Genomic DNA, 12,815 nt, shown 5'->3' on the forward strand with positions numbered 1-12,815 from the left:
GCTCTCACGTATTTATTGAGCCCCTGTAACAACTGTGCCTGTTGATTGTTGCTGCTGTGTAGACAGAGCAGCTTCACTTCTGGACCAGGTTAGCAGCTTACACAGCTGGTAAATGACGGAGCTGGGATTCAGTGTGAAGGGCCCAGCACAGAGCTCGCTCAGAGTGGATGTTTCAGGCCTCCCTGGTCTCTGATCTTCGTGCAGATGGGGCCTCGGAATCTGCGTGGGTAGCAAGCCTCCTCTACCCTCTGGTGCTTTTTCCAGGATGTTCTTGGACCATACTCTGAGGAATGCTCCAGGGAGCATCTGGGACTGGATTTGGGACTTCAGTCCTGAAAGGCCCAGGCTCCTCCTGGTGGAAATGGGAGGTCCAAAGCTGGTCCTGTTTTCCACCTTCTGCAAGTCCTCCAGCTGCCCCCGCACTTGGCAGGCCTAAAGTTCTTGGCCTGGCGCCCTCATCAATTATAGATCCCCAAGGAGCAGAGCTTGTTACACAAGACTTGTTCCTGTGAAAGCCTGCTCCTCGGAACCGATTCTGTCCTCGGGGTGTGAGAAGGGGCAGGGAGGGGACAGGAGCCACTAGAAAGGGCTGTCGTAGGGCCTGGCCCCTCTTGTTCTGTAACCCCCCAATCCTTAAAAGTACTGCACTTTCCATCTCTCCTCCTCTTCCCTGTCCTCCTCCACCTCTCAGACAGAACCCTAGAGACCCTTTGTGGCTGGGTTATTTGAAACCCTTTGTTCAAACAGAATCCAGGCTGAGCTGAGTCAGAGAAGCCCCTGGCCCCACTGAGCCCTTCTGGGCCTCCCTCCCATTTCTTAGATAAGGAACCCAGAGTTCAGGGGGCTGGAGGGGACCAGCCCCAGTCAATACATTTTTCTTTTTTTTATAAGCAGTTTAACATTTTAAAAAATGAAAAATCTTTGTAGCTTTTTTTTCTTTCTCTGACTACAAGAGTAATACAAGCTTTTAGTAAAGTGTCAAACATTATAGAAATACAGGTTTTAGAAAGTAAAAGCTCTCCATGATTCTACTTTTAGAGATATACACCAAATTCAACTTTACAGATATATATATATACATCATTATATATATATATATATATATATATATAGATCTATCTATCTACTGTCTATATATATATCAAATGGATAATGTTTCTCTATGAACATATAGCTATGTATATTCATGTATAGATAGGGAACTATCTATCTATATATATCATATATATATATATATCTCATCACTTTAATTTGGAAAGTGACTTTTAAGACCATCCTATTGAATTTTGTTCAAATAATGTGATGCCAATCTCAGCCTAATAATTAGACCATAGAAAGCAACAACCAATTCTGAAGGTTACAGTGAAAATTTCCACCCCTGTACTTTTAGATCCACTAATGTCTTCCAAGAGCTTGCTTTTATCTTTCTGTTCATGTTTCCAAGTCTAATTTCCTAGATTGGTAAGTTAATTAATCAGGAGATTCATGTCCACCATCATGAAATATCAAGCATCCTTTTACTTTATAAATTCACATACAGAGAATTTATTGAAACCGAGGTTTATGACATAAAACAACCCTTTTCCTTTTTAAAAAAATGTTTCTATTTTTAAATAACAAATAAAAGGCATGCTTGAACAAGTGAAATAGTTCAGAAACATATAAAAAAGAGTTAAGGGCCTTTCTCTTCCGCCATGTCCCCATTGTCTTGTCTCTGAGGAATCCATGGAAATGGTTGGTGAGTCATTCCAGCACCTTTTGGAGAAGCTTTTCAGATCCACTGTCTTTTTAGAATGAAGTGCTTGGATCAGGACTGTCTGTGGACACTCAGGAGTTCCTGGGCTGGTAGATGGGCAAGGCTGGATCCCTGGAAGGGCAAACATGGGAGTACTGCCACCAACTAGCTGGGACCCTGGGCTTAGGGTGTAACCTCTTTAGACCTCAGTTTTCTAGTCTGTGAAGTGGGATAACGAGAGTCCTTCCCTTAGGGGCTTGTTGTGAGGACCCGATTGCATGTCTGTAAAGCAGGTGCCCCAGCTCCCAGGCATGGACTCCCTAAGTGGCAGCCTCTGTGGTCATTACCAGGTGAGCGCAGGGCTTTGCATCTTCTTCCTCAGCTGCCCTTCCTCACCTGCCCCCCAGCGAGAGGGCCCTTGAAGTAGAGTGGAAGGAAAGGCTCTGTGAACACCTTGGGCAGCCCTGCTCAGCCCAAGGGGATGCTCTTGAAAGGCCTCATGCTGGTACCAAGAAAGGACACCAGGGGGCGCTTCACCCACAATAGGAGAAACCACTCTTCTATTGGACCAACTTTGCTCTGAGCAGTGCCTTGTTTCTGCCTTCCATCCTGGGTGACCCTAGTTACGTTTGCTCTAAGAAAACCTGATGTTGGGGAAAGAATGTGGGCTTTATAGATTCAGTCACACCTGGGTTCGAATCCTAGCTCCATCATTGACGAGCTGCGAGCTCTTGGGTAAGTCCCTTCGTTTCTGGACTCCACTTTCCTCATCTGTAAGATGGAGATAAGGACACCTTCCTCATAGATGATGCGAGCAACATGCCCAGCACAGGGGGCATTGTCATTGCACCAGTGCTTTTACACTGCTTACTGTGTGTAGACATAATAAGAGCCCAATTTACACTCGCTCCCTTGGTCCCCTTGCCCTCATGGAATCTGTGCCTCAAATCAGACTTGGCTTTGCTCTGCAAAGTGAGGTGGCAAAGAGGGGCCTGGACGGGGTGGCCACACTTCTGGCCTTAGTGGGAGCCCTTCTGCCTACACCCCGATGGCATGTGGAGCAAGCTTGGGAATAGGAGGTGAAGTTTCCAGCCTGAGCTTTGCCATATGCTTGCTGACTGCCCTTGAGCGAGTCACTTCACATCTTTGGGCTTCAGTTTACCATGAGTAAAATGGGAAGCTCTGTAAGGACCTTGTCACCTCTGACTTGTCATACTGGGGCTGGGGACTGCTGGGGAGAAAGCCAGCTCCCTTTACTTGGTTTCTCCTGAGCCGAGCGCAGTTTTGACTACTGCAGGGCAGGCCTACTGAAGGCCCCTTCCCCGGGACTTGGTGACCACTGCAGAGCCTGGCAGAGCAGGGATTTCTGTCCCCATTTCAGAACAGAGAGGCCTGAGGCTCAGAGAGGGGAAGAGACTTACCCAGAGTCACCCAGCACTGTAGTGGCAGGACAGGGACTTGACCCTGAGGTCGGTGCTCTGTACTTGGATGGGACTTGCTACAGTACGGTAGGTGGAGGGAGAAGGGGGGTGTGGGTTGGAGCCATCTTCCTAGAGAGCCTGGAAGATGGGAAAGCTTGGAATGAGCATTTCTCAAAATGGCTTTGCAAGACACTTGAGCTGCAAGCAGGATGTGGTAGAGAAGGCAGTTCTTGATTCAGTAAGGTCAGAAAATGCTGCATAAAACAAAAGGCGGACAGCCCATTTCTTTACCACAGGACTTCTCAGAGCCTGTGTTATGCTGACGTGCACTGTGTAACGAACAGTCAGGGAGCCAGTAAGAAGCATTCCCCATGGCGCCTGGGTGGCTCAGTCGTTAAGCGTCTGCCTTCGGCTCAGGTCATGATCCCAGGGTCCTGGGATCGAGCCCCGCATCGGGCTCCCTGCTCGGCGGGAAGCCTGCTACTCCCTCTCCCACTCCCTCTGCTTGTGTTCCCTCTCTCGCTGTGTCTCTCTCTGTCAAATAAATAAATAAAATCTTTAAAAAAAAAAAAAAAAAGAAGAAGCATTCCCCGTGCTTCTGTGATCCTGGAACCCTATCCTTGCAGAATAACTTGGAGGACCAGAGTTCCTTAGAACATTCCTTGGGAAATGCTGGTTTTGAGAAAGGAATGTCTGTAGCTTTTCAATTCAGGCAAGTGGCCCCAGGGGTCTTTGTTAGTGGAGTATGAGATTCAAAGGGGTGGCAGCTGATAGAATCTGACCAAGGAATCTGCTGGAAGGCCGCTGGTCCACAGGCCAGAATTTCCTTCAATTCCCCCCTCTCCCCTCCCCCCATATCTGCTTCCCTGGACACTTTGCCCTGGACTGACACTGTCTGCTTGACCCAACAGAAAGGAGGTGTGGCATCAGGATTCAAGCACGTGGTACCCAATGAAGTGGTGGTGCAGAGACTCTTCCAGGTCAAAGGGCGGCGTGTGGTCCGTGCCACTGAGGTGCCCGTGTCCTGGGAGAGCTTCAACAATGGTGACTGCTTCATCTTGGACCTGGGCAACGTGAGTCCCGCCCTGCCTTTTCCCAGGGGCCCCTGAGATGCTTCTGGCCTGGCCGGGCCTGACTCTGGCGAGGGGGACACACCCATGTGAACACATGCAAAGACATGGGCAGGCAAGCCCCAGGGACAGCAGCCCCCGTGTAGACACATGTTCTGTGCACGAGCCGGACACACCTGCAGAGACCGGAGGACAGAGGTGCCCAGCATGCATAGACTCCCACGCGTGCAAACTCAAGCCCATCACACACAGGTGCACAGACCTTGTGCACAGTGTACTCGGACTGTGACTGACATATAGATTCCCCGACATCTTGTGTTCATATGCACATCTCATGTGCCTTACGTCTAGTCACTCACAAATGCAGGCATGTGCGAAAACTATCGGCTCTTGCCCACCAGACCCAGACATGCGTACCATGATGAGTGCCTACACACAGAGACTTGGGTGTGCTGTTCAAGGACCCACATCTATGTGTCTCATGCATGTAGTTGTGCATGCACATTTGTATATGGCAATGTGTGTGGGATGCACTTACCCCAGCCCAGCTTACAGATGTGTGATGCTTTGTACACATTCCTGACATCCAGGTGCACTCATCCCTGCAAATGGACATGGCCAGACATTCCACCGCCACCTCATCTATGTATGTGGTGTAATGTCCATGCAAACACAGGCAAGTATATTTAGTGTGAGCCTTTTATTAAAGTATAATAGGTACACAAAAGAGTGTGTGAATCCTGAGTGTATAGCTCAGTGGATTTCTCAAAGTGAACACACTGGTGTAACCAACACCCGGATCAAGAAGCAGAATGTCATGAGCTCATAGAAGCCCTCTCCTGTCCTCATCTAGTCCCTTCAAGCCCATGGGTAACCATAATCCTGAACTCTGAGCAGCGTAGCAGGGTTCCACCCATTTCTGAACTTTATGTACATGGAATCATTCTTTCTTCTGTCTGATCTGCCTGCCCACTTTTGATCAACATTCTGTTTCTGAGATCTATCCATATGGCATTTAATTATAGATTGTTCATTCTCCTTGCTATGTCACACTGAACTGGGCTGATGTGCTCCTATTTATCTATGCTTTTATTGTTTATGGGCACTCAGAAGAGTTTCTGGTTCGAGGCGATTCCAGGCGTGCCCCCCTGAATGTTCTTGCATGGGTCTTCCGGGGCATGTGCAAATGCACTTCCGTGGAGTGCGCGTCTGGGGGGGTCTGCTGTCAAAGATAGTGGTACATGGAGCTCTAGTAGCTACCGCCAAATGGTTTTCCAAAACGGTTGTGCCCATTTCCGCTCCCACCAGCCGGCAGACATTTTTATGCACATTCCAAGCTGTGCAGTCACACACCCTGGCGCACACGGATCACGCCCATTGTGCTTGGGTGTGGGCATGTGTGTGCCCCATCAGCCTCGTGGGCAGGCCGAGAACGAGGTGGGCATACACACCCCCTCCTGGCCGTGTCACTGGGGGGGGCTGATAGGAAGGCTGGGGCGCTGCCTGACACAGGGTCCCCGCCCTACAGGACATCTACCAGTGGTGTGGCTCCAGCAGCAACCGATTTGAGAGGCTGAAGGCCACACAGGTGTCCAAGGGCATCCGGGACAACGAGCGGAGTGGCCGGGCCCGAGTGTACGTGTCGGAGGAGGGCGCTGAGCCTGAGGCGATGCTCCAGGTATTTGGGCCACATCCCGGGGGTGCAGGGTGGGGCCGAGCGTCAGTCTCGGATGCTCATTTTGTCCCTCCATCGGTTGGGCAATCGTGAGGCGAAGTTGTTTTTCCACTAAGCTGGGACTCCTCAGAGAGTGGGGAAGAGCAACTTCCCAGACAGTTCCCAGACTCTGCGGAGAGGTGGGGCTGGAATCCCAGGGCCTGGTGCCTTCTGGGGTTGTGAGCCACACCCTCCAGCTGGGAGGGCCAGGTTCTCCCAAGGAGCTGAGGAGGAGGGTTATGGCATCTTCTGAGAGCAATCCTGGAACTGGAGCCAGATCAGAAAGAGACAACTGACCCAATCCCCTCTTTCCTCTTCTGATCGTTCCTAGTGATTTATGGCCCATTCAGGCAACTGCAGGATGGCACTGCCCCCCATTGTGCTTTGAGGACATATCAATAGAGGCAGAATTCACCAGGAAAAGGAGGAGACCATAAGCTCTGCTCTATGCCCTTTGGCTCCTACTTGTCTGGGGGCGTTGAGTTCCACTTTTTAGGAAGAGCAGAAGGTTATTATGGGGAGGAGCCTGGACACCAACCATGGCTTGGAAGCGGCAGTAGCTGGGGCTGTTGACTCTGGAGTAGCCCAGAATGGAAGAGTGAAAATAGGCTGTGAAATCACAGGGATCTGGGTTCCAATTCTGACTTAGCTACCTCATAGCTGTGTGTACAAGTTACTTGAGCTCTCTGGACTTCAGGTTCCTCCTCTAAAAGGAGAGTGATCATCGGTGCCTCGTGGGTGTGAGCATTAAGTGGGATCACCTAAAGGCGTGTGGGGGAAGGTGTTTATCATTCTGAGAAAGCCTGGGAGGAAATGGGAGCGTGAATATTTGAAGGCCTGTGCTGGGGGTGGAGGAGCTGGGTGTTCTCACGGAGCTCCCGGGGACAGGGCAACAGGGTGGGAAGGACTTGACAGGCAGCTCTGGTTGAGACCCGCACACAGGAGACATGTGAAGAGATGCAGGACGTCTCTGGAGGGGGTCCTACCCTTAGTGGAGGGTGTCACGGTGGATGCCCGGAGGGTCCTTGCCTGCCCGGGGAGGGAGCTCTCTGAGGAGCCCAGGCCCCTCCCTGCGGTCAAGGCCGGACTTTCTTCCCCCTCTCATCTCCTGCAGGTGCTGGGCCCTAAGCCAGCTCTGCCTGCAGGTACGGAAGACACAGCCAAGGAGGACGCGGCCAACCGCCGGCTGGCCAAGCTCTACAAGGTGAGCCTCAGCTGCTCTGTCCCCTGGGTGTGGGGTCAGGACAGGGAGGCGGGGGACTTGGTCTTCCCGAGCTCTGCCGCCATGGGACCCGAAGCAGAGCACCCTCGGGCGGGGGCTCGGCTCCCACATGTCTCCAGCGGACATCCAGCTACTTCCTTTGCCTTCCTACACCAGGAATAAGAGAATTTGATCAACTGTAGGTAGACACATTTACATCATGCTCATCTGTGTGGTCTTGGGAGGCACGTAGTCTTTCTCTAGGTCTCAGTTTCCTCATCTGTAAAGTGGGTGGGGAGTAGGACAGTAAGGCCAACTTTGCAGGATTTCTAGGAGTCCACAGAGAAAACATGGGAAAATGTTTAGGAAAATACTTGGGGAAATACTATAGAAATGGGAGTGTGTGTATGTGTGTGTGTGTGTAGTTACTTTAGTTATAATTTATTTCTTGTGATTTTTAAAACTCAGGCTGAGCTTGAGCTGAGGAACTCTGGCCTCATGACTGAGCTCTGGGTGAAAGCCCGGCCTAGCCCATGATACTCGTGTCAAGCCCTCAGCTTATTTGTGGTAAAATCACAACAAAATGGGGTGCAGATTTCCATCACCTCCAAAGAAACACCACATTGATTTTTATTCTGATTATAAAGAAATGTATATTCATTGAAGAAAATAGTAAGCAATACTCCAGAGCATAAAAAGAAAATTAAAGTCAATGAAGTTTCACTAGTTTAAGATAACAAGTACTATTTTTAAAATGTTTTAATTATAAAAGTAACAAAACTCAATTTTTAAAAAACCAGCCTCTCCCGTACCCTTTTTAAGGGTTACCATGGTTACACAGCTATCATTTTAGTGAAAGAAGGTCCAGATTACATCTTTCTGTATCTAATTACACACTTTTCCATCTCTGTTTGGTGTAAATGGATCCAAAGTATTCATGCTTTTCTGTGACCTTCTTTTTCCCTCTCAGCGTGGCCAGGAATATCTTTCTGCAACAGTGATCTAGATGGCCCTGTGTAGTATCTCTGTTGTATTCTATTTTATGAATGTAAGAATCTCAACAGACATTTATGGACACTAGGATGTATCCACCCTTTCTGATTGCAAATAGTCCCTCTCTGTGCACTTGTGCTGAGTAAAGCCTTAGGGCAAGTTCCCAGACGTGGATTTTGGGGTCAAAGCCTGAATAATAAGTCAGTGATTGAAAATACCAGTTTTGGAGTCAGATTGCCTGGCTTCGAATCCCAGAATGGCCTTCTAGCTGTTCAGTTACTTAAACCTCTCTGTGCCCTGGTTTCCTTGTGAATAAAATGGGGGACACTAGTAGGACTATCGCAGGGTTGCTGCAAGGATTAAAGGAGTTCTACAATGGCATAAATTATTAAATTATACAAATTGCTCAGAACAGTGCCCAGTGCATAGTAAGTACTCAGTAAGTGTAGAGCGTTTGTTACTTAAAGTTCTGATACATTATTAAACTGCACTCTGGAAGGGCTCCCAGATTATCTGGAACCTTGTCAACACTGGGGATTGTCAGTGTTTTGAATTTTGACTAGCATGGCACACTTTCATTTTAATTTCCTGAAAGCTTTTCATTTTGGAATAATTTGAAGGTTTGCAGAAAAATTGCAAAGATAGGATGGAAGGTTTCCACGTATCCTTCATGCGGCTTTTCCTTAACATCTTACCATAACCAGAGACGTTTGTCAACACTAAGAAACTGACACTGGTTCAACACTGTTAACTAAACAACAGACTTGATTCGGGTTTCCCCAATTTCTCATTCCCGATTCCAATCCAGGATACCACACTGCATCTGCATTTATATCTTTCTACCTTTGTTTTTTGTTTTTTTTTTAACTGATGACATTGACTGTCTCCTCGGCCACCTGCACGCGCACGTCGCACCCCACTTCCCTTTCTGTGTGCAGTTTCCACGTTACACGTGATGTGGGTTGCAGGTGTGATTTTTGGCAAAGCAGAGAAGGGGAAAGAAAACCTGAGTGTACCTCAGAGCTTGGGGACGTGGGTCTGGGTGTTACTCTCCCGTGTTTTTGGGGTGGCAGCTGGGATGTGGGCCAACCCATGTGTCAGCCTGGGGGTCCCACCGGGGCAGGCCAAAGTGGTGGAGGTCACTCATGTTCTGGGCCTCCTGTCCCTCGTCCCCTCAGGTCTCCAATGGTGCGGGCACCATGTCGGTCTCCCTCGTGGCTGATGAGAACCCCTTCGCCCAGGGGGCCTTGAGGTCTGAGGACTGCTTCATCCTGGACCATGGCAGAGATGGGAAAATCTTTGTCTGGAAAGGTACTGGGGGCAGGGGAAGGGTTTCTGACAGCCCCCAGGCCCTCGTGGGAGCTCATACAGCCCTGGGAGGGTAGAGTGTGTGTGGCAGGCACCCTGGGGCACGGCAGGCTCCAGAATAGAAATCGAGTCTTGTTCTGAAGGCAGTGGCTTTACAATTGACTCGCTTTGTGATCTTGGGCACTTGACTTACCCTCTCTGGGCCTCAGATTTCCCATTTGGGCTAAAACCAGTGTTTCCCAGGTATGTTATAACACCAGTTCTCTCAGAGGCTAATTGGCAGCCTGTAAAGAAAAAAAAAAGTGTATATTTCTGTGGTCAAATAAGTTTATGGGCAACACTGTTAACAGGCTTGTTTACTGCAGGCCTTTTAAGAACCTTTAACTTGCTAATGTATATTGGGGCTTTTCACAAAAGTGATCTGGTTTCTATTTGGGAAATGCTGTGCTAGGGGTCCATGGAATCTGTGGGGAATGTCCTGTGGGATTGATTATGAGAGGCTCTTGGAAAACGTTGGCCCAGATGCTTCTGAGAGGACCCATCGGCGTCCTGCTTGGATGCTCTACCATTAGTCCTGGGGACGAGGACAGAAGGGGGAGGGAGGCAGGGGATGCACAGAGAAGGGCAGAGAGGAAGAGAGAGATTGAGCACTTATGGCCATTATTATTATTATTATTCTTTGGACCCCTCAGCCTTGGCAGTAGGAAGGCTGGGGACTGCGGGTTGGCACCTGCTGGCCAGGAGCTGTGCAGGCACGGGGAGGCTCTCAGGTTGGCGTGAACTTCAGACTGGGGAGTGGGAGGAGGCCCCCACTGTGGACAGGTGGCCTAGGAGCAGGAAGCGGGCCCGAGGGTGTGGTGTGTGGACTTCAGAGTCAAGTCACAGCTTTCCCTCTTGCTGTGTGGCCTTGGACAAGTCAGCTAACCTCTCTAAGACCCTGGTTTTCTTATATGTCAGTGGGACAAGTTAATAATGATCTTTATCACAAAGGGTCATTGTGTGAATTAAATGAAATCAGCTATGGACAGTTCTGAGCACAGAGTACGTGCTCCGTAAATGGACCACAACGGTTGCTGTGGTTACTACCATCAGTTAGGACCCCCAGCTGGACCCCCAGGGGCTCTAGGAGCAGGCATCTCTGGGGGGAGGGGTCTGGTCTTGGCTGTCTGCAGCATCAGCAGAATAGGGAGGGAAGTTCGGCTGCTGCTTCCCCTGGACCATTGGACGTTAGGACATAGCACTGACCCCGGGTGCCTCACCCCCCACCTGCCGACAGGCAAGCAGGCCAACATGGAGGAAAGGAAGGCTGCCCTCAAAACGGCCTCCGACTTCATCTCCAAGATGGACTACCCCAGGCAGACCCAGGTGAGCCTTGGAGCCAAGCTGCACAGTGAGGACAGGTCCAGGTCGGGTGGGGTGGGGCTGGGACGGGGTGGGCCTCCCCTACCCCCCTCAGTGCGGACTGGGTGTCTGAGTCTCCTCCGAGGACCTCTGCCTGGCTGCCTCTGTCCTCAGGGGGACCTGAGCCTGGCCCCATCCTGCTCTTCCCTCACCTGTCCAGGTCTCCGTCCTTCCTGAGGGTGGCGAGACCCCACTGTTCAAGCAGTTCTTCAAGAACTGGCGGGACCCAGACCAGACAGATGGCCCAGGCTTGGCCTACCTCTCCAGCCACATCGCCAATGTGGAGCGCATACCCTTCGATGCTGCCACCCTGCACACGTCCACTGCCATGGCAGCCCAGCACAGCATGGATGACGACGGCTCGGGCCGGAAACAGGTGCCTGGGGGATTGCGTGGGGGTGTCCAGGCCCCTCCCGTGCTCCCTCCCAGGCACCTCTGGCTCACGCATTGCCTCCTGCTTCCCTGAGGCCCTTCCTCTATGAGGTTTTGACCACAGTCTTGGTGGTTGGGATTCTTTTGCCTCAGTTAATTTTTAGAGCCAATAGACCCCAAGCACCTACTGTTTGCCAGGCCCCAGGCCAAGTGTCTCAGACGTCACCCTGCCAGCAAGGAGTGCCTGGTGCAAGCACAGCAACAGCTGATTGCTCAGACCTGTGCTATCGGTGGAAGATTGGAGGCGAGCACACAGATTATGGGAACAGAGAAAGGGCAAAAGGGGTGGGGTGGTCGGAACAGTCTTCACAGAGATGGGGACCCTTCTGTTGGGCCTCAGAGGATGAGCCAAAGTTTGCTGCCAGAGAGGAAGAATGGTGGGTATTCCAGGCAGGGAACTGTCCCAAGAGCGTAGGGCTGACTGCATCCTCAAGGAAGGGCCTTGAATGCCGTGTCCAGGACCGTGGACTTGATCCCATAACCAGTGGGTGCAAGTGAGGGTTTTCTTTTTCTTGCTTTAAAAGCAGACATGCAACAAGCTCAATTCTCTGCTTTCAAAACTTGCTTTGAAAATGGATTAGAGGCAGGAAAATGAAGGTTGAGACCCTATGAGGAGGTGGTTGTAATAGTATAGGTGAGAGAAGACAGCCTGGCTCCCAGGAAGGCCACGGTGAAGATGGAGAGGTGGGGGCTGGGGTTCAGAGATGTTTATGAAGTAGAGTCTACTTGTTTGTTTCTATTCTACATGATAGAAACAGCAAAAGTGTTCATTTTTATTTATTCTTATTTTTGCCGTTGGTATAATTATCACTCATTCATACTTCAGTGGGAGGGGAGGATGCAGTAAAAATGTTCAGGGTAGCACAGGTGAAAAGAGCTCTGGCAGCCTGGCTGAGTGACCCTCACTCTTCTCACCTATAAAATGGGGTTTAATCCCACCCCTCACCTAGAATTTTCAAGGTCTGGAGATTCTTGGTCTTGGAGGGCGCAGTGTCTCCAAAGTACCACCAGGTGGCGCTGCAGGACCTCATGACCGCTTGGGAAAACTGTCACTGGAGCTCTGGGAAGACACGTGCCAGCAGGGTCATTCTGAGGTCACCTAGGGATGCCCCTGCTTCTGGAGGTGATCTGTAAAATCCAGATAACTCCCTAACGATGCCGATGACCGTATCGCTAATAATCACCTCAATCATAATTCTAATAATGAGAGTGGCTGCCAGCTACACAGCGGTCGTCTCCCTGTGCCAGGCACGGTGCTGGACTTTCGAGAGTAAACTCACTTGATCCTCACGACACTTGGAGGTGGGCACTCACTGTGTTACCCTCGCTGAAAGCACGGCCTAAATACCACCGTGCAGCTCCCCATGCCTGTGCTGACCACTCCGAGGAGGAACTACGGGGTGGGGTGGGGGTGTCATGTAAGGATCCGGGGTTTGAATCCTAGTGGCTCAGTGATTGGGGCAAATTCTTTAGGTTCAGCCTGAGCCCAAGTGGAGCCATGTATAAAAAGCTTGTCCTGTTGTGTAACCCTGACCCACCA

General features: G+C 50.4%; 1 protein-coding gene across 4 annotated transcripts in view; it reads left to right on the forward strand.

The window, feature by feature from the left end:
- The window catches only part of GSN (gelsolin), a 53,961-nt gene that overhangs the window by 32,305 nt on the left and 8,841 nt on the right, over nucleotides 1-12,815 (forward strand). For all 4 annotated transcript variants that reach the window (XM_036107784.2, XM_078061710.1, XM_036107782.2 and 1 more), the window contains 6 exons: nucleotides 4,068-4,229; nucleotides 5,755-5,904; nucleotides 7,055-7,144; nucleotides 9,313-9,445; nucleotides 10,719-10,807; nucleotides 11,004-11,219. In XM_036107784.2, coding sequence (XP_035963677.1) covers nucleotides 4,068-4,229; nucleotides 5,755-5,904; nucleotides 7,055-7,144; nucleotides 9,313-9,445; nucleotides 10,719-10,807; nucleotides 11,004-11,219 — 840 coding nt within the window. The remainder of the gene's footprint in view (nucleotides 1-4,067; nucleotides 4,230-5,754; nucleotides 5,905-7,054; nucleotides 7,145-9,312; nucleotides 9,446-10,718; nucleotides 10,808-11,003; nucleotides 11,220-12,815) is intronic.

This window comes from Halichoerus grypus, chromosome 14 (assembly GCF_964656455.1).
Source record: "Halichoerus grypus chromosome 14, mHalGry1.hap1.1, whole genome shotgun sequence".
In the NCBI taxonomy this organism is placed as follows: Eukaryota; Metazoa; Chordata; class Mammalia; order Carnivora; family Phocidae; genus Halichoerus; species Halichoerus grypus.